A 25,889-nucleotide genomic window follows, 5' to 3' on the forward strand; every position below is an offset into this window, starting at 1 on the left:
TCATTTTATCAATTAAGCAACATTTTCCATTTAATTTTAGCAAATACTGGCTGCTAGATGTTCACCCTGAATACCTCAAATCATTCAATAATAAATGAGATCGTGGTGTTGCAGTGAAACGGTGTTACCAAATCAACTGTATACTGTGATTTTTTATAAATATATTATTCTTTAAAGAAATGTATGTATGTAAGGTAGCCACCATCCCTTCGAAGATCTTGTCTTGTATGCAGCTCCACTTAATAGCAAGATCAATTTGAGCTACCGATCTGAATTCACAATATCGCTGTATGAAGGGCCAAAAACGGTGGGGTGGACCCGTAAGCAGAGACACTTACGCGAAATCCACGGGAATTTAAGAATCTCCTTCCAACGATACGATCCAACAAATCGAATAACGCAATTCGCAATACTTATTAAGCTTCCTACAGGATGGTTTGTTAAGAAGGGCGCGTCAATCTCACTGAAACTGTTGGAGTAGAATTCACACCATCACAATCGAATCGGTAGGATAAAGAAAATGATAGTGTTTATTCCCTCCTAGACTCCGGTTGTCATACCACTCCAATCGTCCAGTTTCAGGTCAAATGATACCCTGATGCTCCCTCCCAACCCAGTATTTATTTATATATATAGTAAACATATGTAATGGAGAAATGAGATATAGCAGAACATTAAAATACGTAATAATGAAAATACATTTATGTGGATAAAAAAACTGGTATTCCGCAATGAAAATAATAATTATTTTACATACAATATGATGCAGTTCTATGTCTCCTCAGCTCCCAATAAAGAAGATGTAACCCTGAAATTTCCAACAAAAGACACAGAAAAGGAGATTTTGTTAGTAAGTTGGGTTCGTTGGATCAGGATTCACCTTGATAAGTGATGCGACCATGGTTTTAAATGAATCAGTGTTATCATGCATTATACTTGGATTTGCCCGAAGCCAAAACCAAATGGTGTATCATTGGGCCTTATTACGGGTGTCACTACACGGTGATAAGAAAGTGATACTCAGAATAAGAGCCGTGATTACCGTACAAATCAAATGGGAATCACTTCACCGTGACGACAAGTGACAACTTTTCACCGTGATGTGACATCCGTAATAAGCCCCATTATAATATAAATCTGAAGACGTTCCATCATCGAAATGCTGAAAATGAACTTAGAGCATGAGCATGAGCAAAATTGATCGCCCGTGACTGCCAACACCAAAGAGCTGAAAACCAATTCAAACAAATCAAATCAACAGACAAAACCAGGGTGAAAGCTGTAAGAGTGAATCATTACAGTATAAATCTAGTGATGTTCCGTCATCAAAGAGCTGGAAGAAAACTCAAATAATTTAAATCAATAGATCCAGTCTGAATGAAGGCTGCAAAAAGAGAAAAATTATACAGCAATGACCCCATTTTGTCAGCTAGCAAAGTATGTGTATCTTAAACATTCATCTTGAAGGAGGAAGGTATGAAATTACAATTATGTGGAATTATTGAAAAATAACAGTCTGATGCGCAGAGAGATTGACAGGATCGGGTCATAACTGTAATGTGAATATTAGGAAGATTTATCATCATCAAACTATTCTTGAATTGACCTGGAAGAATGCTTGTGAATAATTGTTATACAGATAAATTAAATTGATAAACTAAATGGTTCAAACAACAACTCCAGCCTGTAAAAAGCTGAAAATAGGGAATCTTTACAATGTGGATCCCCGACGGTCTTCTACTCAGTAAGCAAAAGCGGCAGCCACCAGGCTAGTCGATCTGCTCAATTTAAATATTGAAACCTTATTTTGTGAAGTTCTTAAGAATACCAATTGAAACACAATGTAAACAAATAAAAGTTAAGAGTCTCATCCGAATCAAATGATTCCAAACGATACGCATTCATAGAAATTAAGTTTAAATAGACAAAAGTAGAAAAATGGAACAATCTCACCAAATCAGTCCAACTGAATCCCTTGCAAGCAGTTATGTCACGCTTGGTGTAGTAGCTCCGATCATAGACCCGCCCTACGGGGATCAATCCTCTGGTCGAATGTAGTCGATTGCTCCATGACGCGAACACGAAGCGACCGCTCACAAAATCATACAACGCGTAAACAAACTGAAATCAAAAACTATCACACGCGACGCCACAAATTTCTGTACGGGGAGCACAAGCGAAGAAAAAACAAACAACGCAGATAGCGACACTTCTTCTGATGCCTGCAAACATGATGCATCACGTTTTCTTTTTCGATTCCAAAACTTCTCGGAAAGCGAGAAAACCACCATTCACACACGTATAACCGTCCAGCGCTAATCTGGCAAAATCAGCGAACGCACGCACAAAACAGAAATAAACTTATACACAACCGTATCCGAACAGGTTCGAAGCTGAACTGATATATTATTCTTTAAAGAAATCATGCATTAAATACAGTGTAGGAATTGCATTAATTTTCCCAATTTATCACATCAAAAACAAATGGATAAAATATTATTGATAATTCAGCAAAAGTGGAAAACAAAAATATTGCTGGACAACCAGCAAAGTACTGTCAAAAAACATTTACTTCAGCTTCAGCAAAAAATAACAGATTTACTGAAGATTCAGTAAAATGATTTCCTTTTGACAGAAGTTTGAATAAAAAACTATTTCAGCTTCAAGCTGTCCAAAACGAGACTGCTCTGAGAAAGTTGCTTTCATTAATCCGAACATGGCTATATTTTTAAGTGCGCAAACTGGATTTTCTATGGATCACTTTCTTTAGTTTAAGGTTCACTGCTGAATCAATTGCAATATGTTTATGGGTAATTCGTACAATTTCAATGCTCATTCTTTAGAAATTTAGCGGTACATTTTTACAATTGTGTTGCTAAATTTTACATAAAATATGCATCATATTGATATTTTTATGGATCATTAACACTTTTTTAAGGATTTTATTCGATGTATTATTTTGATGTTTTTAATGGAACGTTTTCCAATATTTTATGGATCATTTATTGGATTTTATATTCAAAAGTATGTTTGCCTTTTCCTAGAAAATTGGAAACGAACTAACTTTTAGATGAGCCTAAACACAGGAGTTCGGAAAATTGAACACACAGAAGTAGAAAATTGAATTATGAAGCAATAAATCACCGAAGGTCGGACAAAAGTGGTTCACAAATATCTTCTAAATGAGAAAAGGTCACGGAGTCACTCACCCGACGAAATATTTTCTCTTGGAAACATAACCCGCCATTTGGGGGTAACTAATTTAAATGTACGAAGAAGAGCTGGTATCCCGATTAGATGTTTGTCTTTCATTACAAAAGACAAAAAAATAAAAGAAAACGGTTTTTGCTCCAAGAGACATGGCACGGCTAGCAGACGTCTCGGGTTCTGATGCCATTTATCAGAAGTTGTTGGGCGGCCGCCAAGAGGGCCAACTTTTGGTCAGTGAACGTTCGGATCGAACGAGTTGCTTCTTTCTTGTTGTTGATATGCTGATAGCAATCCAAGACAGATTGTTGACCATCGTCATTAGCAACTGAACATTTTAATTTGACAGCGATTAATCTGAAAGCCTCTTTAATAAAGAAAACTAAACTCAAATAAAATATGAGTGAAATTAATAATGTGTGTCTAAAAAGTAACCAGCATAATGTAAACAGGGCATCAGTAGCTACCGGCATGAGATTTCAGGAACAACTGAAATTCGCGCTAGTTGATTTAGCTGGTGGAGCTAGCGAACTAAATAGCCTAAGAATAAACAAACCATAAGACACGTCTTGATAGCACCAGCAGACCAGCAGAATCACGGACAGTCGTACCAAAGTCGTACTGAGAGAGCAGCAATAAGAACATGTTTCTTGACCTCTGCTACCTTGTATAGCCGGTGGTTGTATTGTAAAAAAATAATAGGCCACCACATCAAACGCGATGTGTATTTCCCCCTACCCTCTGCCCTGTCTACCCTAGCAGACGCGACAACGCTGATTATGAACGAGAACGTGACGAAGAATTCGTTCTTGAAACAGATCCAACATGGCTAATTGTAACGGCATCATTTGCCAAATATGACTCATTCGTCTGACGCCAAGCTTCATTTTTTTTTGCGTAATGATTATTAAACTACTTTAAGGACAAGGTTGATAGAATTCGCAAATGGCCGTTGTCATGGCTAATTTGCAGTGTAAAGTCAGCGATGATAGTGGTCATTTGTGGCTTTTGTAAATTTTGTCCTTAATCGTTTATTTTTCACAGGTACGGGTGATTCTTCAGATCAGATTCTACCAGAGGTCCATAACACTTCTAAATAGGGTACCTAGAAATCATGTGAAAGTGATGCATTCCATATAAAAGATATATGGGTCATTCCATCTAAAGTGCATCGACCCTCTTCGATTTCTACCAAAATTTGTATGTCTACATACCTATTTTAGGCAAAAACTAACAAATACTAAGTTTTGTGCCAATCGGGTACTGTCTTTGGCCGATTTTTAATAAACTTCAATTTTCATTTTTACATATCTCTGAAACCAATAAAGATACAAACGACATTGGGTACCTCGATTTTCTAAGAACCGTGGGCGGAACAATCGACTGCTGTTGACATTGGTGTAGTTCCAGCAAGAGCTAGAGCGATAGATCGCGCTATCGGTGCTACTGTTGCTGCCGGCCCTGTCGTCGCAGCTGCGAAAGGATCACAAGGGAAACATCCGGACGCTTCAGTTCTGCAGGATTTTTAAAGTTGTTTTTGAAGGGTATAATACCGCTTGGGAAACCACCTTTCGATCCGAGACTCGGAGGGCCGAGTTTTTTATACCAATCGACTCAGCTCAATGACATCGGAAAATGTATGTGTGTGTTCATGTGTGTAACGAAAAGAATACGCTCATGCACCGAATTGGACACAACTAGCGCCAAATGAAAGGTACTGTGGTCCCATTGGACTAGCGCGGAGCACTATCTAACGTCTGAAATTTAGAGATCTAAAAGCCCCTAAATCTTGAGATTTCTGTTTTTGAAACTGCGATTTTTTTTAACTTTATTAGAGAGATTTTTAGCCAACGGGTTAGTTTATCTCAAGGTGAAATTGCGAAGTGTGATATGAATGAGGACTTTTAAACAAACCTTTGCTTCTAACAATTTTACGGATTTCCAGTTTGTTTAAATTTTCCGCAAATTGTCAACGATTAAGGATCTTATTTAGCGGAATTTTGATTGCAACATGATTTCAAAATCATATGATTAAAAGATTTCATAAACAACGCTGGTTTAATAACTCTTAATATTAAAAAGACTGACTGCTGAAGTTCATAGAAACTCCCTAAAGTTCGTAGAACTTCCCTGAAGCGTTAAGGTCTTTCCTGAAGGGTTCTTTGAAGTTTGTATTGCCTGAATTACACTGGACTTCCCCGAAGTTCGAAGGACTTTTTTTAAGATCTTAGGATTTCCCTGAAGTTCGGAGTTTTTTGAAATTCATAGGAATTTCTTAAATATCGTAGAAGTCCACGAAGTTTGTAAGACTTCCTTCAAGTTCGAAGAACTTTTTCGAAGATCTGAGCACTTCCCTGAAGTTTGAAGGACTTAACTGAATATATGAGGACCCTAAATTTAGAAGAGCTTCCCTAAAGTGCATAAGGCTTTAAATATCGAAGGGTTTTCCAAAAGTTTGTGGGTCTTTCCTTAATTTCTTGGAAATTATGTAGTTCAATTGACTTCTCGGAAGTTCTAGGAACTTTTTTGGGCTTGGAGAACTATGTTAAGTTCAGAGGACTTCCCAAGAGTATTGAAGACTTCTCTGAAGCTCGGAAAAAATCCATAAGTGTCATAAGATTATCCTTAAGTTTTAAGCAATGCCTAAATGTCGTAGAAGTTACATTAAATCTGTAGAAAGTTCTGTAAAATTCGTAGTTATTCAACAAAGATTAAGATTAAGTTCGTAAGACTTCTGTGAAATTTGTAGAACTTCTCTGAAACTTGTAAGACTTTCCCGAATTTTATAGAACTTGCATGAAGTTCGAAAGCCTTATCTGAAGTTTTTAGAAATAGAACTTTTTTATTGAACATGTTGATCAGGTACTTCAAAGTAGTTACGCGTCGGCTTTGCTTAAGTCTGCTATCAATTAAGCACAAATCGTACATGCAATTGATTTGAGACAAAAAATGAAATTAAAAATAAATACAAATATATTTACTAAATTCTCAGGGTAAATTTTGTTCATCAAAGTTTAGTTGTGTGAAAGATTTAGCTTGAACAAAATGGTTAGTTTTGACCTGATTATAAAAAGAAACTTTGACATACATAAAATTTAAAACCTATTTAAAGTATACAAACAAGATTATTTTCCTGGTGAACTTATGAAATTCCTGGGTTTTTCCTGGTGAAAATAAATTCCCGACTTTTTCCCGGTTTTCCTGGTTTTCCTGGTTCACTTGCCACCCTGGTACAATCATACTCTATGCCCAGGGAAGTCGAAGTTGGAAAATTACCCGAAAAAATTCCTAGACAGAACTGGGAATCGAACCCAGCTACCTCCAGCATGGTCTTGCTTTGTAACTGCACCTTTACCGACTGAGCTAAGGGAGGTCCACTAATCCACAGCTAATATTTAGAGACTCAGAACAATGGTCAATATCTGAAATCTAGGACATTTATGAACCATAAGAAAGTGGCGAAACAACCAAATGTAAATAGTGACTTCAAACATCGATTTCTCGCGGATCCAACAGCATCATATGATAGGGCCGTTGGTCCCCGATTCATGAGTTGATGGGTCGATAGGTAGGGTCCAGGTGTGGGAGCTGCCTCCCTGGCGTCGGTAGCATTGGTGCTTAGCACGGAAAACAAGATCGACGAAAAACAAATCAAGGAAAAAAAATGATAAGGTGCATTTTGCCAGCAGAAAGATAACCTCTGCTCTCAAGCCACTTCACTGTTTACCGTACAAACAACCATAGTAAATTATGTACCCGAGTACAGTACCCTATTTGACCAAGACAGTTTACTGGAAAAATATGATTAAAACTGCGTGCTAATGACAGTTTGATGCCATTCAGTTCTTTCCACTTGTATTGGTTTTTCCGCAGTCCCGTACAGCGAAGAGCTGGAATAAAATGTCTTACGATCGACTAGTACGGCACAAACCTGTTGATTGAATCGCTGCTTCTACACGTGATTGATACGAAGCTTATCCACAGCAGATTATTGTTATTAGATATTATCATTTTCCAAAGACAGCACGACACTAGAACAAATTGTAGAAATAGCAATTTTGCTGTAAGCTGTGACAGAGAAAACGTATCCAATGTTAACATTACCGAGTTAAGCTCAGGTTACCGGATTTTCCTTGTCTTTTTATTTGCTTCGTCCGTTCGAATGTAGAAGGATAGAACAGGTTGCAAGGGGATTTTAATTAATCGCGACGAGGTCAGATAACATTTTGTCACCGTGCCGGCATAATTAACAAGAAAGGGTTTCAGAGCGCTTGGTTGGCACTTGGAAATCTCTTGTTGAGATTGATGTGGTGATTGTCAATATGTTTAAATAGTCTCATATGCAATGAATTTATAACTTAATAAATAGCTATAGGATAATCCAGCATCGCAGTAGATACCTACTTTGTCCCTTGTCGGGAAACGATTAAATCTCAAGTCAACTAAAAGAAACTCACCCGCATCCAGTACGGGTCGATAGATTCTCCGCATCCGGCAAGGCCACCGTAATAACGAAACCAATAAATTATATTTCACTCTACCGCTACTTTTCACTGGCGTATACGAAACAACACCAGTGTAGCCAATGAAGCCACCAAGTCCTGAGAAACACGGTGGAGGCGGAGGGAAGCAGGCAGGCAGCAGGCATGTAATGGAATTACAATGGGGGTGACTGAGTTATATAGCACAGTGAGAGGAAGAAAAATGGCAAATTGCCCATATTCCTTGGCTGGAAATCCGATGTAATTTACATCGCACAAGGCGTGGCCAGAAAGCCGACCACAGATACCTTATCATCTAATCTCTAAATTCTATGTAGGACGTATTTTTCCGCTTCCAGCTGTTAGCATAAAACTCAGTTCTCACGAATGACATGTCACCAAAAAAAAAACCACAGTTACTACTTCCTTGAAACGACATTTCACTGCTGCAACAGTATGAGTGTGTAAGACGTTCCTAAGTGCACCGAGTGAAGGCAATCCATTTCCTCGTCCTTACCGTTGAAGATGCTTCAGCAATTGATTTTTAATAATAGACACCATTATTCCTCCAGGGTCATGAAAACGGGGCTGCTTCTCTCACTGATAACACCAAAAACACACTTCGACTGTTGCACACAAAGGACTCACTTTCACCCACTTACACCCTATTAGTCACGAAGACGATGACGCGAAACTAACAAGGGTGTAAATAAGAATTGCTTCACAATCAGCTCAGCTAAGAAACAGGATTATTCCAACTCAGAACCACAACCATGGTGCACTAATAAATCAAACGACACAACAACTAGCGCAGGGCACAAGGTATAATTACAATTATTACAGGATTAAAATTTGAATATTTTTCAATCGCGGAAACGCGCAGCACACACGTCCACCGACGAGAAGACGTGAGCGAGTTTGGAAGAAAATTTTTGACGTTTCGGATTTGGTGTTTTTTGCTATTTTGACAGTTTCCACACGATTCGCGATGTGTTGCGCAAGCCCTATATTTGCCCTTCAGAAACGGATTTTCCTCGTTTCGCAAATCTACAAGCCCTGAATCGAGACACCCCCTGTTTCCAGCATAGCTGTCAGAAAACTGAAATATCACAACAAAGCCAGCTGTTAACTGTTCAATGGTTACCAGTTTTGAAGTCCAAGGTTTTTGATAAAAATTCAGATAAAATCTTGCAACTGGTGATTGTTTTTAAGTAAATACTACTTCGTTGAATGATTCGCAATCTACTGCGTGGACTAGTGCTCAATATGCCATTTTATGCCGTGGCTAAAGGTAGAACTGTTGGTGTCTATTTGACGTGGTAAGTTTTTCTCGTCCAAATAATGTTTTCTTTACACAGAGTCACACTCAATAAACTCCACCCCCACTCAGGCCAGAATGTCAGCGACAAGTGACCGGATTTACTGGGGCCAAGTACAAAAAGTTTCCCACTCGGCAGCAAGCAGAGACTTTTATCCGTGAAAATGGCGGTAGCATATCCAGTTCCAGCTCCGACAGCGCAAGTAATTCTTCCGTGGATTCTCAACCCGTGTGTCCCCCGACGCAGTCCGTCCGGGTATTGGTAAGAGGAATACTTGAAATTGGACGGAATCTAAAGGTAATTTAATAATCTTATTTTGTTTTATCCAGATCGATAATTACGATGGTATCAATGCTGCCTGCTCTAGAATTGAAAGTATGAAGCGGGAACTGGACGAGCTGAGATCAACGGTGGTAGTTCCGTGCTCGGCGCCAGAGGAATCAGATGTACCGCGGCCAGCCAAGCGTAAGAAGACAGCTAGCGCACTGAAGCCAGTTACTAAATTGGAAAAGTATGGCAGCTACAGCTTCCTCCAGGATGCAGACGGCTACGTGCATGTCTACACAGATGGTTCCTGTGAAGGGAATGGAACTGCGGCGGCCTGCGCTGGTTTGGGGGTGTACTTCGGTGAGGGACACGCATTGTAAGTATACGGACAATTAGACGGGAAAAGTATTTTTATTTGGACGTTGATCATTTCCAGAAACACATCGAAACCGGTCAGTGGGCGAGCGACCAACAATTGCGGAGAAATCCAGGCCGCTTCGTTGGCCATACGGCTAGCAAAAGAAAACGGCATCAAAAGACTGATTATTAATACAGATTCTAAATTCCTAATCGATTCCATTACCAAGTGGGTGCCCAATTGGAAGCGGAATCAATGGAAACTTTCGACCGGAAAACCGGTTAAGAATCAGGTGGATTTTGAGGAACTGGACCGGGAACTGGCAGGCAACAAGATCGAAATCAAGTGGAACCACGTCGATGCGCATTGCGGAATACTGGGCAATGAACGGGCAGATGCACTAGCCCGTGAAGGCTCGGCAATGTTTCGCCGTCTGAAAGCTGCTCGTTGACCTTCGAAGTTGGTGAGTTTTGTATTTTGTTTCGACATTCGCTATTTATGTAATGCTAATTAAACTTTGATCACTGTATGAGATTGTGATATTATATTTTTATGAGAACATCCACTAGTTACGAGGAATAAATTTTTATTTTTATTTTTTTTAAGTATGTATCTTACCTGGAATTGTTTTTCTTATTCTATTTCACCGGATTCAAGATCTGATGATACATCGTCCGTTCCTTCGATTTTGAAGATTTGCACAGAATTGGCGAAAGTTCCTTTCTCCTCATTTATGGCACCACTTGCTGCTGCGTCATCGTTCTTACTAACATCGGACGCTATGCTGTTGTAGTGGTCCTGCTTGGGTTCAGATTTGACACCAAAGTCTTCGTCCGACTCCGAAATGGCTTCCAGTTGTAGATCTACCTCATCCGATAGAGAATCATACTGAACCACTAAACTAACCGTTTTCGATTCCACTTTTTCCTTGTGGTTTGTTGCGGGACTTGGTGCAACTTTGTCAGTAGAGTGCGATCTCTTTCTCTGTCTTTTAGGACGCTTTTTCTTTTTCTCTCGGTCATCCGCATCATCACTGTCACTATCGCTGTCCTTAACTTGATACTGTTTTGGTAGTTGCGGTGTATCCGGGACCTTCTTACGCCTCTTCCGGTAGGAGTCAGTAGACTTTCCGTTTTTGTAAATCTCCTCGGAAGATGCACCGTCCCGCCTATCCTGATCCTCTGAACGGTCATCCATAGACGCTCTTCGAACCCTCTGCCGTTTCAAGCTTTGTGCAATGACCCGCTTCTGATGGTCCAGCTGCGGAAATAGATCCTTGGAGTTTTCGAGAGCCTTTTTAGCAGCATTCATTTCTGCCTGCTGAATGCTGTGACCATTCGAGCAAGCCAACCGTTTTCCGCGGAAATACACGGCCACAGTGTACACGCGGGTGTTGGTTGGACCATTGCACTCGATAACTTTGTAGATGGGAATGTCCGGTTCTCCACCGTCCATTGTACGGAGTGTGAGACAACACTGCTGCAGTTTCGATTTAGGATCATTCCAGTCTTGATTCATGATGAAGTCTTGCAATCTCGGAAACAGACAAACGTGGCAAAAGGTTTCACAATGCTCCAAGCCTTTGTCCACGTAGAGAGCCCCTAGAAATGCTTCCAGCAAATCTGCTCGATCTTTGGTTTTCAGGTCAGCCTTCGGATTGGAATAAACGGCATAAGTGGTCATGCCCAAATCATCACAAACGACAGCTTGTGTGCGGTTGTTGACCAACGAGCTGCGCAGCAGTGACAAGTGTCCCTCATGATGTTCGGGAAAGTGCCGGTAGAGGTACTCCGAACATATCAACTGTAGTACGGTATCTCCCAAGAATTCCAACCGTTGGTTCGATCCTAGAGTCAAATTGGTGAAACCGATCGATCTATCGGTGAAAGCCCTGGCCAACAAACGGATATGGTTGAAGCTGACGCCAACCGATTCCTCAAACTTGGTTAACGTTTTCAAAATCGCGAACGATTCGATATTATGGCGATCGCCCAGGGGTTCTTGCTCCTGCAGCGGATGCGGTGGATAGTTGACCCAAACGGTACGCAAACTGGTATCTTCTTGGAATAGTGCGTAGGCAAACACCCGGTCCGCCGTTTCTATGCCTCCGTCCAATAGAAGGGCTCCCATCAAGGCTTCGAAACAGTTGGCCAGCGCGTGGCGCAGTTCCAGCTCGTGGCACAGATCGGATCCATGGGCGTACAGCATGAACTCCTCCAGGTGCAGGGTTTTGGCAAGTACGGCTAGGTGTTGGTTCTGAACGATGGCCGCACGGTATGTTGCCAAGCCACCTGTAGATGAGATTTGGAGATGATTCGTCAAGTCAGCGTTAACCTTTGGCACTGTTTTATATGTGAGATTGTACGTTTATGCAAAGACAAACAGACATAACAAAATGAATATTTCTCACTGTAAAACATCGTCGCTAAAACATTACCGCCATCTGTTGGGTACACTGTGGTGGGTAGTACGCTGAAAAGATGGCAATAGCAACAATCAATACGAAACTAACGATTTTAAATTGGCTCACCACTTTAGTAGCCTATTGGTCCCAAGCAAACGATTAACGTACCCTATTCTAGTTGAAATTCTATTACTACACTATGTTTGTTTTGATTCGCTATGAAAGTTTGACAGATAACATCAGGGGTGTGTGGATTCATGCAGAACATGCAGGGGTGAGTGAAATAGCTTGGTACTGCTTGGGACCGTTGTTCTGGTACTGAGTGAGCCAAAAATAATAATGATTTTCTTCGGGACCCAGTGGTCTTAGAGTTACCTCTATGGCAATAGTGTGTAAACGTCAAATGCAAGGGAATTGACTATCAGCGCCACAGGTGACGGTACTACCAACTAAGATACTTTTAAATTGACCGTTCGATGAACAATTTGCGAGAATTATGTCTGTTTGTCTGTGGTTTATGATGTAATGAAGAGAACAGCAGCCACGATCATATATGGTATGATGTATGTATTTTATGATGTCATTAATTAATTACTTCATACTGCCGTAAAAATAAGAAGACGGACAGTACTATCATAGAGGTAACTCTAAGACTAGATGGTCCCGAAATAACGTGCACAACTTTTTGGCTCAGCTCTGGTACTCTCTTCGGTCCCAAGCTAATCGATTCACCCCTCGAAACATAGGAAAAACGAATAACCCCTCATTTTATCTGTCAAACTTTCATAGCGAATCAAAACAAACATTGTGTAGTAGTAGAATTTCGACTAGAATGGGATACGTTAATCGTTTGCTTGGGACCAATAGGCTAGTCAAGTAGTGAGCCAATTTAAAATCGTTAGTTTCGTATTGATTGTTGGTACTATCCAACAAACATTAGAAGCAGAATAAGAACTTATTCAGGCAAATATAGACTTCCTCAGCTAAAAAAAAATGGCTTATTTAGCCTTTAATCCGCTCAAATTGTTTGTTGGGAGGACTTCGGGTTTACAAATAGCCTTGAAAACCACCGTTCGCAGAGGAGAATGTGTTTGTACGAAGAACTTTCAGAGATCCGAAGTCTTCCACGATAAGTTGAGTCAACTTTCGAAGCGGCAGAACAGTTCCAGTGTACCAAAATTGGTGAAATTTTGGATTTCGGTTCAATTTTTAACGCAGATTACGAATATGCATTTATCTCAACTTTAAATAAGTTCTATTACATTATTAAAAAATACCATCTTAGCACCCCTAACTGGGATTTTGTATGGGATCGAGCTGTCAATCTGTTTAGTGTCAAGCTTTAAATCTTGATTTAAAAATCGAGATGGAAGTCTATGGGATTAAAAAATAATCGTTGTGCTCAGAAAACGAAGCCCTTTCGGATGATGAATAGTACCCGATATGTTTTTTAAAATATAAGAACCCAATTTCGCGAATAAACATGATTATAATTTTTATAGTAAAATTTGCCATACGGAAATGCTCATAGTTCACACCACTTCAATCTGTGCCACCTTAAATAGCCCGTCTTGCGACGAACCGTCCTGGTACCGGAGCACAGGCTTAATGAAACTCCTCAAACTCACATGAGGTTAACTACTCTTGTCCAGTGAGTTTGGGTAGCCCTCACCTTGAGTGACTACGGAGAGCTTCAACGCAGTTCCCATATTTTTGCTAAGGATTCTTTCAGGATGCGACTTTCAAGAAATTTCTGCGAACTATAGAGAAGCTGAGCGAACATCAGGGAACTGCTGTGAACTTTCAAGACGTTCTGTGATCTTTAGCACAGTTTTGTGACCTTCAGTGAAGATTTCCGAATTTTATGAAAGTATTGCCACAGACAAACAGACGTAGCTCTTTGAAAAAGTTTTTCTTGAAAACATAGTATCTCAAAACATAGGACCTCAGTAACGACATCTTTCGGGCTTCTCGCGGAAAACAAGCTTGCTCGCTAACTCGCAAACAATATTGCATAAAAGTTCTATAGAATGTATAGAAACGTCAAAGTTATCCGATGCCAGCGCTGCGGCGAGTGGTTCGTGGAACTGATAATGTTCAAATCAACCGTTAAATGCGTGAACAAAGATACACAATGAAGTGTTACGTCTGTTTGTCTGTAGTATTGCGAACTATAGGGAAAGTTCTACGAGCTTCAGGATAATTTTACGAACTACATGAAGTTCTGCGCACTCCAACTAAATTTCTAAATTACAGTAAACTTCAGGATATGTTTGCAAACTTGAGAGAACTTTTGTGAACACATGTAAATTCTAGAAACACCAGGAAAATTCTACGAACAGTAATGAAAAGCTCCGAACTAAAGGAACATTGTATGAACTTCTATAATGTTCTGCGAACCCCAGGAAACTCTTAAAAACTCAAGAGTAACAGAGAAGTTCATTCAGACACTTCAGGGAAGTTCTACAAACTTCAGGAAAACTCTGTAGACTTTAAAGGCGTGCTTCAAACTTCATAGAAGCTCATTAAACTTTGAGAACATTACAGCAAACTTCAGGAAAATGCTTCGTTCTTCAGAGAAGTTCTACAAATTTCAGGAAATTTTTGCGAACTTCAGGGATGTTTTGCGAGTTTGTCCATTGTCCTCCTGATAATTTCGGAGATGAACCAGCCTGCGGCTGAAAATCTCCTAAATAGAGATAATAATAATAATCCTGTTAATTTCTACGAACTTCAAGAGAGTTCTGTGAACTGTAGCAAAACTATATGTAGTTCGATGTAGCTCTGCAAACTCAAGGAAAGTTTTACAAAAATAACGCAGGAAAATGTACTACTGTGAACTTTAAGAAATATCTGCGAATTTTAGGGAACACAAATGTAAAATTCAGAGACGGTCTGTGAATTTCAAAGAAGTTCTAAGAACACCAGGAAAGTTTGAAGATCTTCATCGAAGTTATCTTACATCTAATTCCACTTAATTCATTTTGGAATCTATGACAGATACGTATATCAACTACAATGTGCAGTCTTCATCAATGTCATTCCCACTTAAGACTTGGCAAAGTCTTACAATTTTTACTAATTTTTTATCGATATGCACAATATCTTGGCGAGCTGTCAAGTTAAAGCAAACAATCTAGATGGATGTCCACATCAACAGACCATTTTAGTCTTATTGATGTTTTACTTAAGACTCACATTTATAACTCACTGGACACTAATAATAATAATAATAATAATAATAATAATAAAAGAAGATCTTAGAGTTTGCCTCAATTGTTCGTCGCTTCAGAAAAGACCTCAGTAAATCGGCTTACGCTACGCCAGGCGAGGGATAACGTACTATAATACCGGGGCGACTCTATTGAAGGTCCTTTGAATGCCATCGATAATGGTATGCATCCCATAATTTGTCCGGCGTAGAGGTAAGCGCAGCATACGATTGTTCCGTAGGGCTCTGGGTTGGACATTTATGGCGATATCCTGCAGAACGGCGGAGCAATCGATTCTGTTCTGAAGAATATCTACGAACAAGGCTCTGGATACGTTTCGTCTAGACCGCAGGGTTTCCAGATTGATAAGCTGGCAGCGGCTCTCGTAGCTGGGCAGATGATAAGGATAACGCCAAGGTAGCCTACGCAAGGCAAATCTTACGAACCTTCGTTGTACAGATTCGATCCTTTCCGAGCCATTGAGGTTTACTGGATTCCACACTGCAGAACTGAACTCTAGAATTGGGCGCAGAGCAGTACAGCGATTTTAAACAGTATAGGAACCATAGCCAGAGGGTGGCAGGGGAGGGCAACTGCCCCCCCCCCCTAGACTCAGCAATACAAAGGTTTTCGGTGAAATGGCATTCGGCCAAATTTTCCATAGTAAATTTTTTGTCGCCTTTCCCTAGCTCAAAACCTGGCCACGCCCTTGGCTGGAACAAATGACGAAGTGGTGACAGCAAGCATTCGATATGGTTCTTCAGGATAATGGATGGTATTCCCTGGTATTCCATCTGGCCCCGGATTGTGGGGCAGCAGCAGAGACGTGCTCATCAGATAAATTTTCCTCTGTAAATACGTTGGCGAACTTGACGGAGCTCGCCCGGATCGGTAGCCGTTTCCCCTTCCAGAACCAACGAGGACGGTTCCTTGCGTTGCTCGTTAACGTACTTCCAAAATGGCTTTGGTTTATACTTGAGTTTGCGTTGGATACTACGTTGAAAGCGTGAATAGCAACGTTTACTAATTTGTTTGAACTTTTTATTGAGTCTCACGTAGTGGTTCCACCGACAAACCGACATGAATGACCATAGCAAAATTTCTGACCCAAGCACACTAATGACATCTGGCTCCGGGTTCGCGGGAAATATTTAACTAAACCATGAACCCGCATGCAAAAGTTATGAATTGGTTCGTGTCTGATCTATTCTGGACAAATTATTTGTATCTATATCAAACAATCCCATGGTTTTGACAGTTCGGCTCACTGCACATTTGAATTAAGTGCCATGTCGGTTTGTTGGTGGTGGTTCCTGAGTGAGAGAGTGCGGTGCTTCGTGTACTTCCTCAGGGAGGCACGCTTTACTGTTTTCAGTCGCCGTAGCTCAGTGGATTACCATGGAGGGTGTGTTCCAGTTCGGTTCACTTTTTTCGGCACGTATTTGTCAATGACGTAAGCCATAATGTGAGAGAACGACTGGGCAGCTGCTTCGACATCGTTTCTATCGAGAATATTGACTCAGTCAAGCTCGGAGAGAAAATCTTCTATACCGTGATGATCTGCGTTCCGATAGTCATAGTAGACTGGGATCGGGGAAATAGTAATGGTGCACGATCGTCTCTCTTCCAGTGAAATAACAAGAGGGCAATGATGCGGGAGAATTTTCACTAGTGGGGCTGGTGCAACAGAAATAGTCGGAGCAACATCCTAGGCACTAACGAAGCAAAAGTCAAATGATACACTAGCCCTACCTGGTGAGTGAAATATTAACTGAGATGTCCATCATCCAATACGTCTTGTCCATCTGAACAACTTTGCCAAATATAGCTATCTTCTGTCTAGTCGAGCTGTCAAAGTTACAACAAATCAAGCTGAACATTGCATTAGGTCCTAAGTAACATTGACAGATTCTCTTTGTTTCTCCACGGCCATGTAAAGACATTCCCGGGTATTTTCAGCACACAGATCCATCAAAGAAGCTTTTATCTAGCATCTAATACGACAACCACAACAAGAAACGGTTATGTGCTCAAGTTATTAACGAAAGAGAAAGTCGACGAAGAGAATTGATCAATGTTACTCAAGACCTAATGCAATGTTCAGCTTGAATTAATTTGAAACCAAACGACACTCTACTTCAAGAGCAAATTTTCATTACGTCGAATGTAACAAAGGTAAACAAAGTCGAGCTATCAGTGTCAATCGATTCTCCTGCTATTACACTATATACTGTCCGAATATAGGATCAAATCCCATTTTTAAATTTATTTACCAGTCAAATTGCTTTTTGACGTAATCACCTTCTGATCAAAATAGTTTTCAATGTTACTTAAGTCACCCAATTTCTATGGAGATGCCGTTTGACTTAAGTAACAGCGCTGAGAAACCCGTGAAAAGTGTACGTTCGTCGTTTCGCTTTTTCATTATTAAAGTGAATAAATCGAACTGTTTGTTGCTAAGATGATTTCGGTGGTCCTAAAATGATGAATGGGCTGCACGTAAGGAGACGTAATTGATAATTCTCCCGAATATCCTGGTAAATACACTTTGACTTAAGTAACAATAAGGGCCACCAAACGACGTATAATAACTTTTGACTAAAAAACCAGGGTTTTTTAGCATGAAAGCTAGCGATTAGCATTTGTATGATTAAAACCCTGCTAAATATGTTAAACATTGCTATCACTATGAGATTATATGTGCATGAGCATGTGAAAGCAATCCATTTGAAACCAAATGGCACACTATCATCACAAACGAAGTGACAGACGACTAACTGGCGAAGAAATCCATTTAAATAATGTGGTTCACTGTAATAGAATTTTCTTGGAAGCTTGTGCCATCATCTACCAGATGGGTTAGTTTTTTTGTTTTGATTTGAACAAAGTTGATTTTGTGTACAATGATTCTTTGACAGTTTGCAAAGAGTGCGTATCATTTTGTCATTTTTTATGCATTAATTTCATTAGAATTCTCACGTAAACAATTCTCTGAATGCATTCAAACGATTTTTTAGGCTTTCAGCTTCATTTTGATTATATTTTTACCACTGAGAAAAGGCAATATAGCAGGGTTTTCTTGAAATGAAACACGCGCACTACAAAATGCTGCTGATTTCAAGTTGCCGATGAAAGCACAGCTGTTTAACATGCCGAATAAAAAGGTGTTGCCCACAGCTCAGTGGCAGGCGCGTAGGCAACATGTTATACAGTGACAGCGGGCCCAGCACAGCAAAATAAATGATTTGAGCCCGGGACATGCTGCCTACTGTCAAGCGCTGCTGTTGGTATAGGCCTTGTCACTGGCCTGGTTGCCCACAATAGTCGCTCTCACTAGAGAAGTTTGCAGCTTTGTAAAAGCGTTTCAAAACAGTTTTTGACAATTTATTTGGACAGAAATTCTCGCGTCACTTTTCAAATAGACCAATGTAACAAATGTAAACAAATCGAGTTAAGCGATTCAAGCTATTGCTCTTCTATCATTGTATGTGATACAAAAACACCCATCCAAATTTACTTTCATTTATTTAAGAAAATCATCGATCAAAAATTGTCCAATGTACAGTTTGAAATGATGGGTATATGATTGTTACTTCGGTCATTCGGACTGCCTAACATGATTGGTGCTCATTTTCCAAAGGCGGGGCCAATCTAAAGTTAGGTACTATACTCTGAAATCTGTGAAAGGGAATCTAGTATCCTGTAGACAAAACGTCCAATGTAACACTCATTGATTATGTCATTGAGAAAAATCGTCCAATGTAACATGTCCGATGTACAACTCGACTTGTCAAAACGTCCTATGTGGTTTTTTCTATGTTGTAGCATGAAATTCAAAGTAAAATTGTGATTTTACCGTTTCTTCTGAATTTTCAACGTTATTATACACTGACTACATTAAAAATAGTATTGCAAAATGTATTGTTTTTAAACAGTTAAAATAATAATCTGTCGAACTTCAACTTCGATTTTCTCAAAATGGTGGATATGTTACATTGGTCTATTTGAATAGTGACGCGAGAATTGCTAGAGCCGCTGACAGCAAAATATTGTAAACAAACCAATTGATCAGTTCACGAAGATTTGCCGCACTCTTCTCTCACCCGTAAGTTTTGACAGTTTTGGGTGGTTTGTTTTGGCTCCCATTCGTTGCTATCTCTTTTACTCAGAAGCAAAATGATAGGGAGCAAAAAGTGAGGTTAGGGACCGTGCACTGATCTATACCACATATGTGTGCGTTCCTGAGAGAAAAAGGCTATAGAAAGATGGTCGTTGCTTAGGTTGCCGAGAATACGTAAATTCCCCTAGGTAATAGAATTAAATTTAGTTGAACAATAATCAATAATCATTTAATATCTGGCCAGAGGGGTATGGAATAAAAGAAAAAAAAAAATTAAAAAAATTAAAAAAATTACAAACGCATTTTGGTCTTTTTGAAATATTGATGACGATACGAATTTCGATTCGAAAAGCGATTCCGCAAAATCGCGTGTTATGTTGCAGCCCCGTTCCAGAATGTACCGGCATATATAGCTTACCTTCTTCCAAATCCGGAAACATGTGAAACAAATGGATCGACGTGATAAACTCAACCACGGCATCGCCGAGAAACTCCAGCCGCTCGTTATGCGTAATGTTGCTGTCCGTTTCGTACTCTTTGCCAAAGCGGGACATGATGCTGATCAACGTATTGATGCCACGCTTGCGGGTATTCATGAAATGAATCTTCCTATCGCCGTACTCCGGTTGACGGATGCCACAATTGGTCAAGCTGTTCCTCGCATGATCCGGGTTGGTTCCGAAGTTTTCCTTATACGATGGATGCGTCAGAGCCAGCTGAAGCGTGTAGCGATTGATGAACTTATAATCGACGTGCTGCTCCAAAACGTCCAACGCCCGATGGAACCGCAGATGGCCGGTAAGCACCGGAATCACCATAGCGTGCTGCACCATGTCGCACATTATGCCGGTTCGGTGGAACCCTTTGGCACTGACGGCAACCGTAATATTACGTTTCATTCTTCCCTGAGTGCGCATTTCCAGCAGGCGGTTCTCCTTTGCTTCCAGCTTTCGCTTATCCTCGAACGATGGTTTGGACATGTTCGCGATCAAATGTCTAAACTTGACGTACTCCCTCCATGCTTTCTGGTATTCTGGATTTCCTGCATAGCTCAACTGGGGAGGTCGGATGCCAAAGTGGACGATAACTGGATGAACATTGCCTTCCTCGTCGGTTAGATTGGCATCCGGTACGTCCGTAACGTTACGATCAAGCTGATCTACTCGTACTGAGCAAGGTTTCATTCCGGGATTCGTCACTACCATTCCCTTTACGTAGTCGACGTAGTCTTGCCATTCAATTTGGCTCAGGTCGTTCATCTCCTTCAGTATGTCAGGTGCAACCAAGGGACCGGAATTGTCCAAAAGGTAACGCAGTACCTCACCCATTGCGAGTACTTCCTTCCCATTATCCGGGAGGTCCCGAACAAACCTCGGGAGGAAATGATAGCATGGGCAGGAGTTTTCCGGACCGGCGCCCGAGGGATACACGGTAAAGTCAACCAGCTCGAGCAATTCTTTAAACATGAAGCGTTCAAAAAGGTCCAATTCGCGAATCGTGAAGTTTTCCGGCATTTGCTCTTCAATGTAGAGGATTGTGTATTCTATGTTGAAGCGAATAACCTTACAGGTTGGTAGTTCGCCAATCGGTTGATGCGAAAGGAGCGAAAAGCCCTCGAAGAGGAATTCGTGTTGATCATGCTTGATGATGGTTGGAGTTTTCGTTAAGAAGTTCGTCGGTGGCGAGATGGTGATTCTGGAAGTAATTTCAAGGCATTTCAATACATTTTGACTCTCATTAAAATTTCCGAGCAAACCTACCTATAGTGATACAACTTATCGGCATTGTTTGAACTCGATACACATTTGTCGAAACCAACTTCCCCAGGATATTTCCCATGCCGTATCCCCGTCCTTCTGGACCTTGCCGAGCATCGGCACAGCGGCCCGTCATTCATCTCTCCCGGATCGTTATGCCAAAGGTCCGCGTGCAGCCGATACGGGTGCTTTATTTTAACGGTCAACTCTTCCATGCTGCACTCTTCCTCGAAATTCAGCTCATCATCCGACGAATCCGAAGAGGAGCATTTGTCATTTTTATGGCGACATACGCGAACCTTATGCTTTCTCGGTGGTGGTTGATATGGAGCCTGTTTGGCACGGACACGTTCCGCCCGCCGGATAAGTTCATCGTCAAACAAAACGCACAGGGCATCTAACCGAGGAGTTCCTTCCACTACTTTGTCCGAAACTCGGCGATAGAAAAGATCCGCCGGAGACGATCGGACCCATGAGGCTTTGTCTTCGTCATTGGTTAGCTCGGCCAGTTTCCTTCGGATGTCCTCCGGAGTTTCGCAATAATTCTTGCGCCACTTAGACAATATCGCTTCACGTTCGGAATCCTGCAATTAGGTATATTTAAAAAAAGCTTCAATACATAATGACATTGTATTTTTTTTTAAATATTACCACTTTGAATCTTGAAACTCTCGTTGGGCGCTCTTTGCTGTCCGTGGAGGACGAATCACCCTTTCTGGTCGGTTCCGTACGGGTCGACGATCTTGAAGACCGATCCCTATCTCGACTTTTTGGTCGGCGCTCGTGATCTCTGGTTGGAACGGAATAGCTTCTTCCGCTACGGTAAGAGTAGTCCGCTGGGGGAGGTGAGGAACGACTCCTGTAGCTGTCTTTTCTCGGATGTTCGGAGTAAACATCCGATACGGATGTTTCCCTTCGCTCACTAGCCCTTGAACCAGACGTGCCGTAGTATCGCGAAGACGAGTGTTGACCCGAGTAGTACTGCTGTGGTACGGAGGAATGATACCGGGATGGCTGACTATTTCCATCAGAAGGAACTGCCGATTGACGCGGCGGTACAGAGGCCGGTCTTACCGGATGAAGTGTCGGTGGTGGAACATTAAAGTTTGCCGTTTCCAGCGGATAGTATTGATCGCCTGGAGTCGTTCCCGGTGGGGGTGGGTCTCTGAGTGGAGGATGGATTGAGCGATTACTACCGTTTTCACTGGGTCTCGGGGCCCGCTGAGGATAAGCCGGTGACGTGTAGTTTGAACTGGGTCTGTAGAAACTCATTTTTAACACTTTTACACTGATTTAATACGAATTCAGATGATTTTTTCACATTATTTCGGCAGACTCTCGAGAAGCGTGCGCCGCAAGAAATGAATAACATAAACACCAGAACAACGAATTTAGAACCTAAAACAAAAAAGGAACTGTACGACAGTTATCGACGTTTCTGAAGGGACTAAAACAAGGAAAGCACAGATAATCGCTCAGATGCGTGACTTGAGTTGAAAGATTTCAATCGATTTCCGTTGTTTTACTTCTTGAAAGCTTCCAACAAGCAAGCAATAACAGTTACTCTGGAGCAATAATAGAACACGGCCTATTAGCATTTGTACACAAAAAGGTTTGTAAATCGTTTCCTCGCAAAGCGTAGATCACCCACGAAATCCAGCAGCATCATCGAGTTGGGGAAACTTTCCCCTATCTGATGATGCTATTGGTTTGCATGGATTACGTACGCCTTGCGAGGAACTGGCGTACAAACCTTTTGCTTACAACTACTGATCGGCTCTTTTCTATTGTTGCTCCAGAGTTGCTGTTATGTTGTTTTGTAGTCCTAGTGGCGTTCAATGTCCTGTTTCACGAGTTTGTTTTTGTTCACATCGTTCACATGTCGCTGGTTGTGTATTTTTCGTCGGAAAGCGCGAAAATTAATTTTCCTATCTGAATTGTTTATGTGATCCGGACAATGCTCGCTCGAAGCAAATCGGCTCCTAGAGGGCCATTTTTCCTCTTCATGTTGGAGTTCCGTCGACGGGAAGAAAGTAAAGGCAAGAGTTTCCCCGGCGGAATGGATCAATTAGTGCACGAAGCCCGGTCATCGTGGAAACTTCTGAGTGAAGCCGAAAGGCTAGTGTACAAGGATCAGTCCCTGGCGTACAGGAATCAACAAAAGCAGAACACGAATCAAAAGGGCGTTCCGCTTTCGATGGTCGAAATAAAGCAGCGGAAGCGAACAAAGCAGCAGAAAACGATTGATAAAGCAATTTCCGAAATGATTCAGAGAGGCATGCGTAAAAATGTGCTGGAAAAGTTAGAGGTAAAAGACAGCTTTAATAATGATTTTGTTTGTTTATTGTGTTGCATATACTTTCCCAGATGTTCTTCATTTCGGTCAATCATTTTTGTAAGACTCATACATCTGATTACGTACCGGCCGAGATGGCAATCATCAGGTACAGTTTGGAAAATGGAATACTTGGCAAGTTCCACGAATTGATAAATCCCGCCAAGTTGCCGTTGGGACTGACTTATGAAGCGAGCGAGTACAGCGAAGAAACTCATGCGCTGCCAATTCCACCAAATGCGTTGGGTGAAACCGACTTCGGAGCCGTACTACAGAAGGTTCTGGCTTTTACCGGTTACAACAAGCCGCACAAACTGTTTCCTCTCCTCACCGATGCCAAGGAAGTTGCGGTGGTCGAAAGTGTTCTGACTCAGCTCAACAAAGAATCGAAGACCAATTATCAGTTTTTGGTAATTTCCCTGGGAGAATTCTTCTACCACCTGAAGCGTGGCACGGAAAAGTACGGTCTGGATATTTGCATCTTTCCGGATAAAACCATAGCGGAAATATTGCTGAAGAATGATGTGTACGAATATACCAGTGGGATTGCTTGCGATTTCCATGAGAATCTAGGAAATCCAAAGTGCTGTGCACTGTCGAAGGTTAGCCGTTGGACGTACATCATTTCGAATAACTGCTGCCCGGATCTGAGTATTGATCTGATCGCCGGAAGTCACATGCCATTGAACACGGAAGCATCCCATTTGTACGAATCAACACCGTCCAATACCATGCTGAGGCAAGTCGGTGAAATGTCTCTCGTTTCTTCTTCGGCGCAGTCCCATTTTACACTACCACAGATCCAAAGGCGCCACGCAAAGAGCCCATCTCGTAGTTGTGCAGGAACCAGCAAGGATGTGAAGATGGATACTGCCGAAACAGGTGTTGCTACTATGAATTCATTCTACATGGTTGAAAGCGTTTACGGTTCAAGTTTCCCAATGAAGGGTACTGGAAAACAAACGAAACTGATACCGGTGCGCCAGTCAAGTTCGGGACGAGGTCGCGGAATATTGCTGGCTAATAATTTGAACGAACCCTCATCGATTGGGTTCTACGTCAAGGGAACAGGAAAAGGTCGCGGTGAATGGTTGGCTGATAATTCTATTAGCTCAGTATTGCAAGGAGCTGGTCGAGGGCAGAGCCTTTTGATCGGTTCCACTTCTATTGGAATTGATCCTACGTACTGCCAATTGGATTCCATGGACATGGCAAGAGGTCGCGGATCAGCGCGCAGACAGTCTTCTGTTGGGAAGACTTCCTCATACCGCCAGCCATACAGTTCGGATGGCAAGAGAGTAGTGAAAGGTCCTGGAGATTCGCAGACTGGTAACTCTAATGGGAAGAATTCTTTGGTCCGTCAATTGAATAACACTGGAATAGCAAAAGGTCGCGGAGAATTGTTGGCCGATTCTTCTTTCAGCTCAATGTTGCAAGGAGCAAGTTGGCGAAAGGGCATTTTTGCCGAGCATTCTTCATAAAGAAATATTTAAGTCCCTTCCATTGCTTCAGGCATTGGCTTACTGATAGTCACGTTAAGGATTATATAACTATACTGTTGATTTAGTTGTTTCGATTACAACTTTCGAACCTATTCTACTTTATGACTTACTTCAAACGTGAATTATTGGTGATTTGTTTTGTGACATTCGTATTTTGATTTTTCTTTTTAATTTTTTTTTTGTATACTTTTTTTGATTCGCAGTGTGTTCTGGCTGCGAAAAACTCAAGAATTCACTTTTTTATTCTTTGATTCACCGGAACAATACAAAACATTCTTTATATAAAATATGTACAACTAACAATAAAATTACGCTATGGTATGAACTTGGTTTCACCTTGTTGTTGTTGTTGAGGCTTGGTCGCCATTATCCCCTAGGTATGCCTCTGCTTTAATGGCTTGATGGATTCCGCGCTTACTTCCATATGGCTACGCTGTTTGGCATAATGGACATTTTGATATACCGAAGTTATATCACAGACAAACAGACGTCACACTTCATTCTGGATCGTTCACGCATTTAACTATTGACTTGAATATTATCATTTCCGCGAACTACTCACCGCAGCGCTGGCTTCGGATCACTTTGTCGTTTCTGTATATTCTGTTACCTTGCATGCAACATTGTTGGCGACTCATCTAGTAAGCTTGTTTTTTTGCGAGAAGTTCGAAAGATGTCGTTACTGAGGTCCTATTTTTAGGTACATTGTTTTCAAGAAAAAAACATATACAAATATTTACGAAATGGAACGTTGCGAAACGGAACGCATAATCAAAACAAAGCATCAAATAAGGTCCAGCTAGAGTCGGTGTATAATGAGTCACGCCAAGAGAAAAACAGTTGAACTCGCATCACGGTTTCCGAAGGATTCCCTTTCTTTTCACTTGGCAACAGAGGACTTCTACATCAACTTTAAATGACTTCTAG

At 41.2% G+C, this 25,889-nt stretch overlaps 4 protein-coding genes across 5 annotated transcripts in view; 2 read left to right on the plus strand and 2 right to left on the minus strand.

The window, feature by feature from the left end:
- The window catches only part of LOC135697018 (bridge-like lipid transfer protein family member 3B), a 52,637-nt gene extending 44,044 nt beyond the window's left edge, over positions 1–8,593 (minus strand). For both annotated transcript variants that reach the window (XM_065216570.1, XM_065216569.1), the window contains exon 1: positions 8,206–8,593. In XM_065216570.1, coding sequence (XP_065072642.1) covers positions 8,206–8,249 — 44 coding nt within the window. In that variant the 5' untranslated portion in view covers positions 8,250–8,593. The remainder of the gene's footprint in view (positions 1–8,205) is intronic.
- A 242-nt stretch (positions 8,594–8,835) lies between these two features.
- Positions 8,836–10,161, plus strand: rnh1 (ribonuclease H1). The gene is made up of 4 exons (XM_065216600.1): positions 8,836–9,007; positions 9,079–9,268; positions 9,337–9,650; positions 9,711–10,161. The coding sequence occupies exons 1-4, from the start codon at positions 8,919–8,921 to the stop codon at positions 10,081–10,083; spliced, it is 966 nt and encodes a 321-aa protein (XP_065072672.1). The 5' UTR covers positions 8,836–8,918; the 3' UTR covers positions 10,084–10,161.
- A 75-nt stretch (positions 10,162–10,236) lies between these two features.
- drosha (ribonuclease 3 drosha) lies at positions 10,237–22,412 on the minus strand. Its single transcript, XM_065216586.1, has 4 exons — positions 21,777–22,412; positions 21,129–21,709; positions 19,787–21,063; positions 10,237–11,923 (listed from the first exon to the last, which is right to left on the minus strand). The coding sequence occupies exons 1-4, from the start codon at positions 22,395–22,397 to the stop codon at positions 10,266–10,268; spliced, it is 4,137 nt and encodes a 1,378-aa protein (XP_065072658.1). The 5' UTR covers positions 22,398–22,412; the 3' UTR covers positions 10,237–10,265.
- Positions 22,413–22,989: 577 nt separating this feature from the next.
- Positions 22,990–25,244, plus strand: LOC135696970 (protein maelstrom homolog). Its single transcript, XM_065216513.1, has 2 exons — positions 22,990–23,433; positions 23,493–25,244. Exons 1-2 carry the CDS (start codon positions 23,083–23,085, stop codon positions 24,939–24,941), a joined length of 1,800 nt encoding a protein of 599 aa, XP_065072585.1. The 5' UTR covers positions 22,990–23,082; the 3' UTR covers positions 24,942–25,244.
- Positions 25,245–25,889: the final 645 nt, after the last annotated feature.

The sequence above is a fragment of the Ochlerotatus camptorhynchus genome, unplaced genomic scaffold (assembly GCF_037179485.1).
Source record: "Ochlerotatus camptorhynchus isolate MF236.1 unplaced genomic scaffold, CSIRO-AGI_Acam_v1.1 ptg000064l, whole genome shotgun sequence".
In the NCBI taxonomy this organism is placed as follows: Eukaryota; Metazoa; Arthropoda; class Insecta; order Diptera; family Culicidae; genus Ochlerotatus; species Ochlerotatus camptorhynchus.

Bases quoted from the DNA above. Each gene is read 5' to 3' on its own strand.
- LOC135696970 (XM_065216513.1), top strand. From the start codon at position 23,083: ATGCTCGCTCGAAGCAAATCGGCTCCTAGAGGGCCATTTTTCCTCTTC. The intron at 23,434-23,492 runs GTAAAAGACAGC...ATACTTTCCCAG, and splicing joins ATGTGCTGGAAAAGTTAGAG to ATGTTCTTCATTTCGGTCAA.
- rnh1 (XM_065216600.1), top strand. From the start codon at position 8,919: ATGATTCGCAATCTACTGCGTGGACTAGTGCTCAATATGCCATTTTAT. The intron at 9,269-9,336 runs GTAAGAGGAATA...TGTTTTATCCAG, and splicing joins CGCAGTCCGTCCGGGTATTG to ATCGATAATTACGATGGTAT. The intron at 9,651-9,710 runs GTAAGTATACGG...GATCATTTCCAG, and splicing joins TTCGGTGAGGGACACGCATT to AAACACATCGAAACCGGTCA.
- drosha (XM_065216586.1), bottom strand. From the start codon at position 22,397: ATGAGTTTCTACAGACCCAGTTCAAACTACACGTCACCGGCTTATCCT. The intron at 21,064-21,128 runs GTAGGTTTGCTC...AATTACTTCCAG, and splicing joins GATAAGTTGTATCACTATAG to AATCACCATCTCGCCACCGA. The intron at 11,924-19,786 runs GTAAGCTATATA...TCTCATCTACAG, and splicing joins GTTTCCGGATTTGGAAGAAG to GTGGCTTGGCAACATACCGT.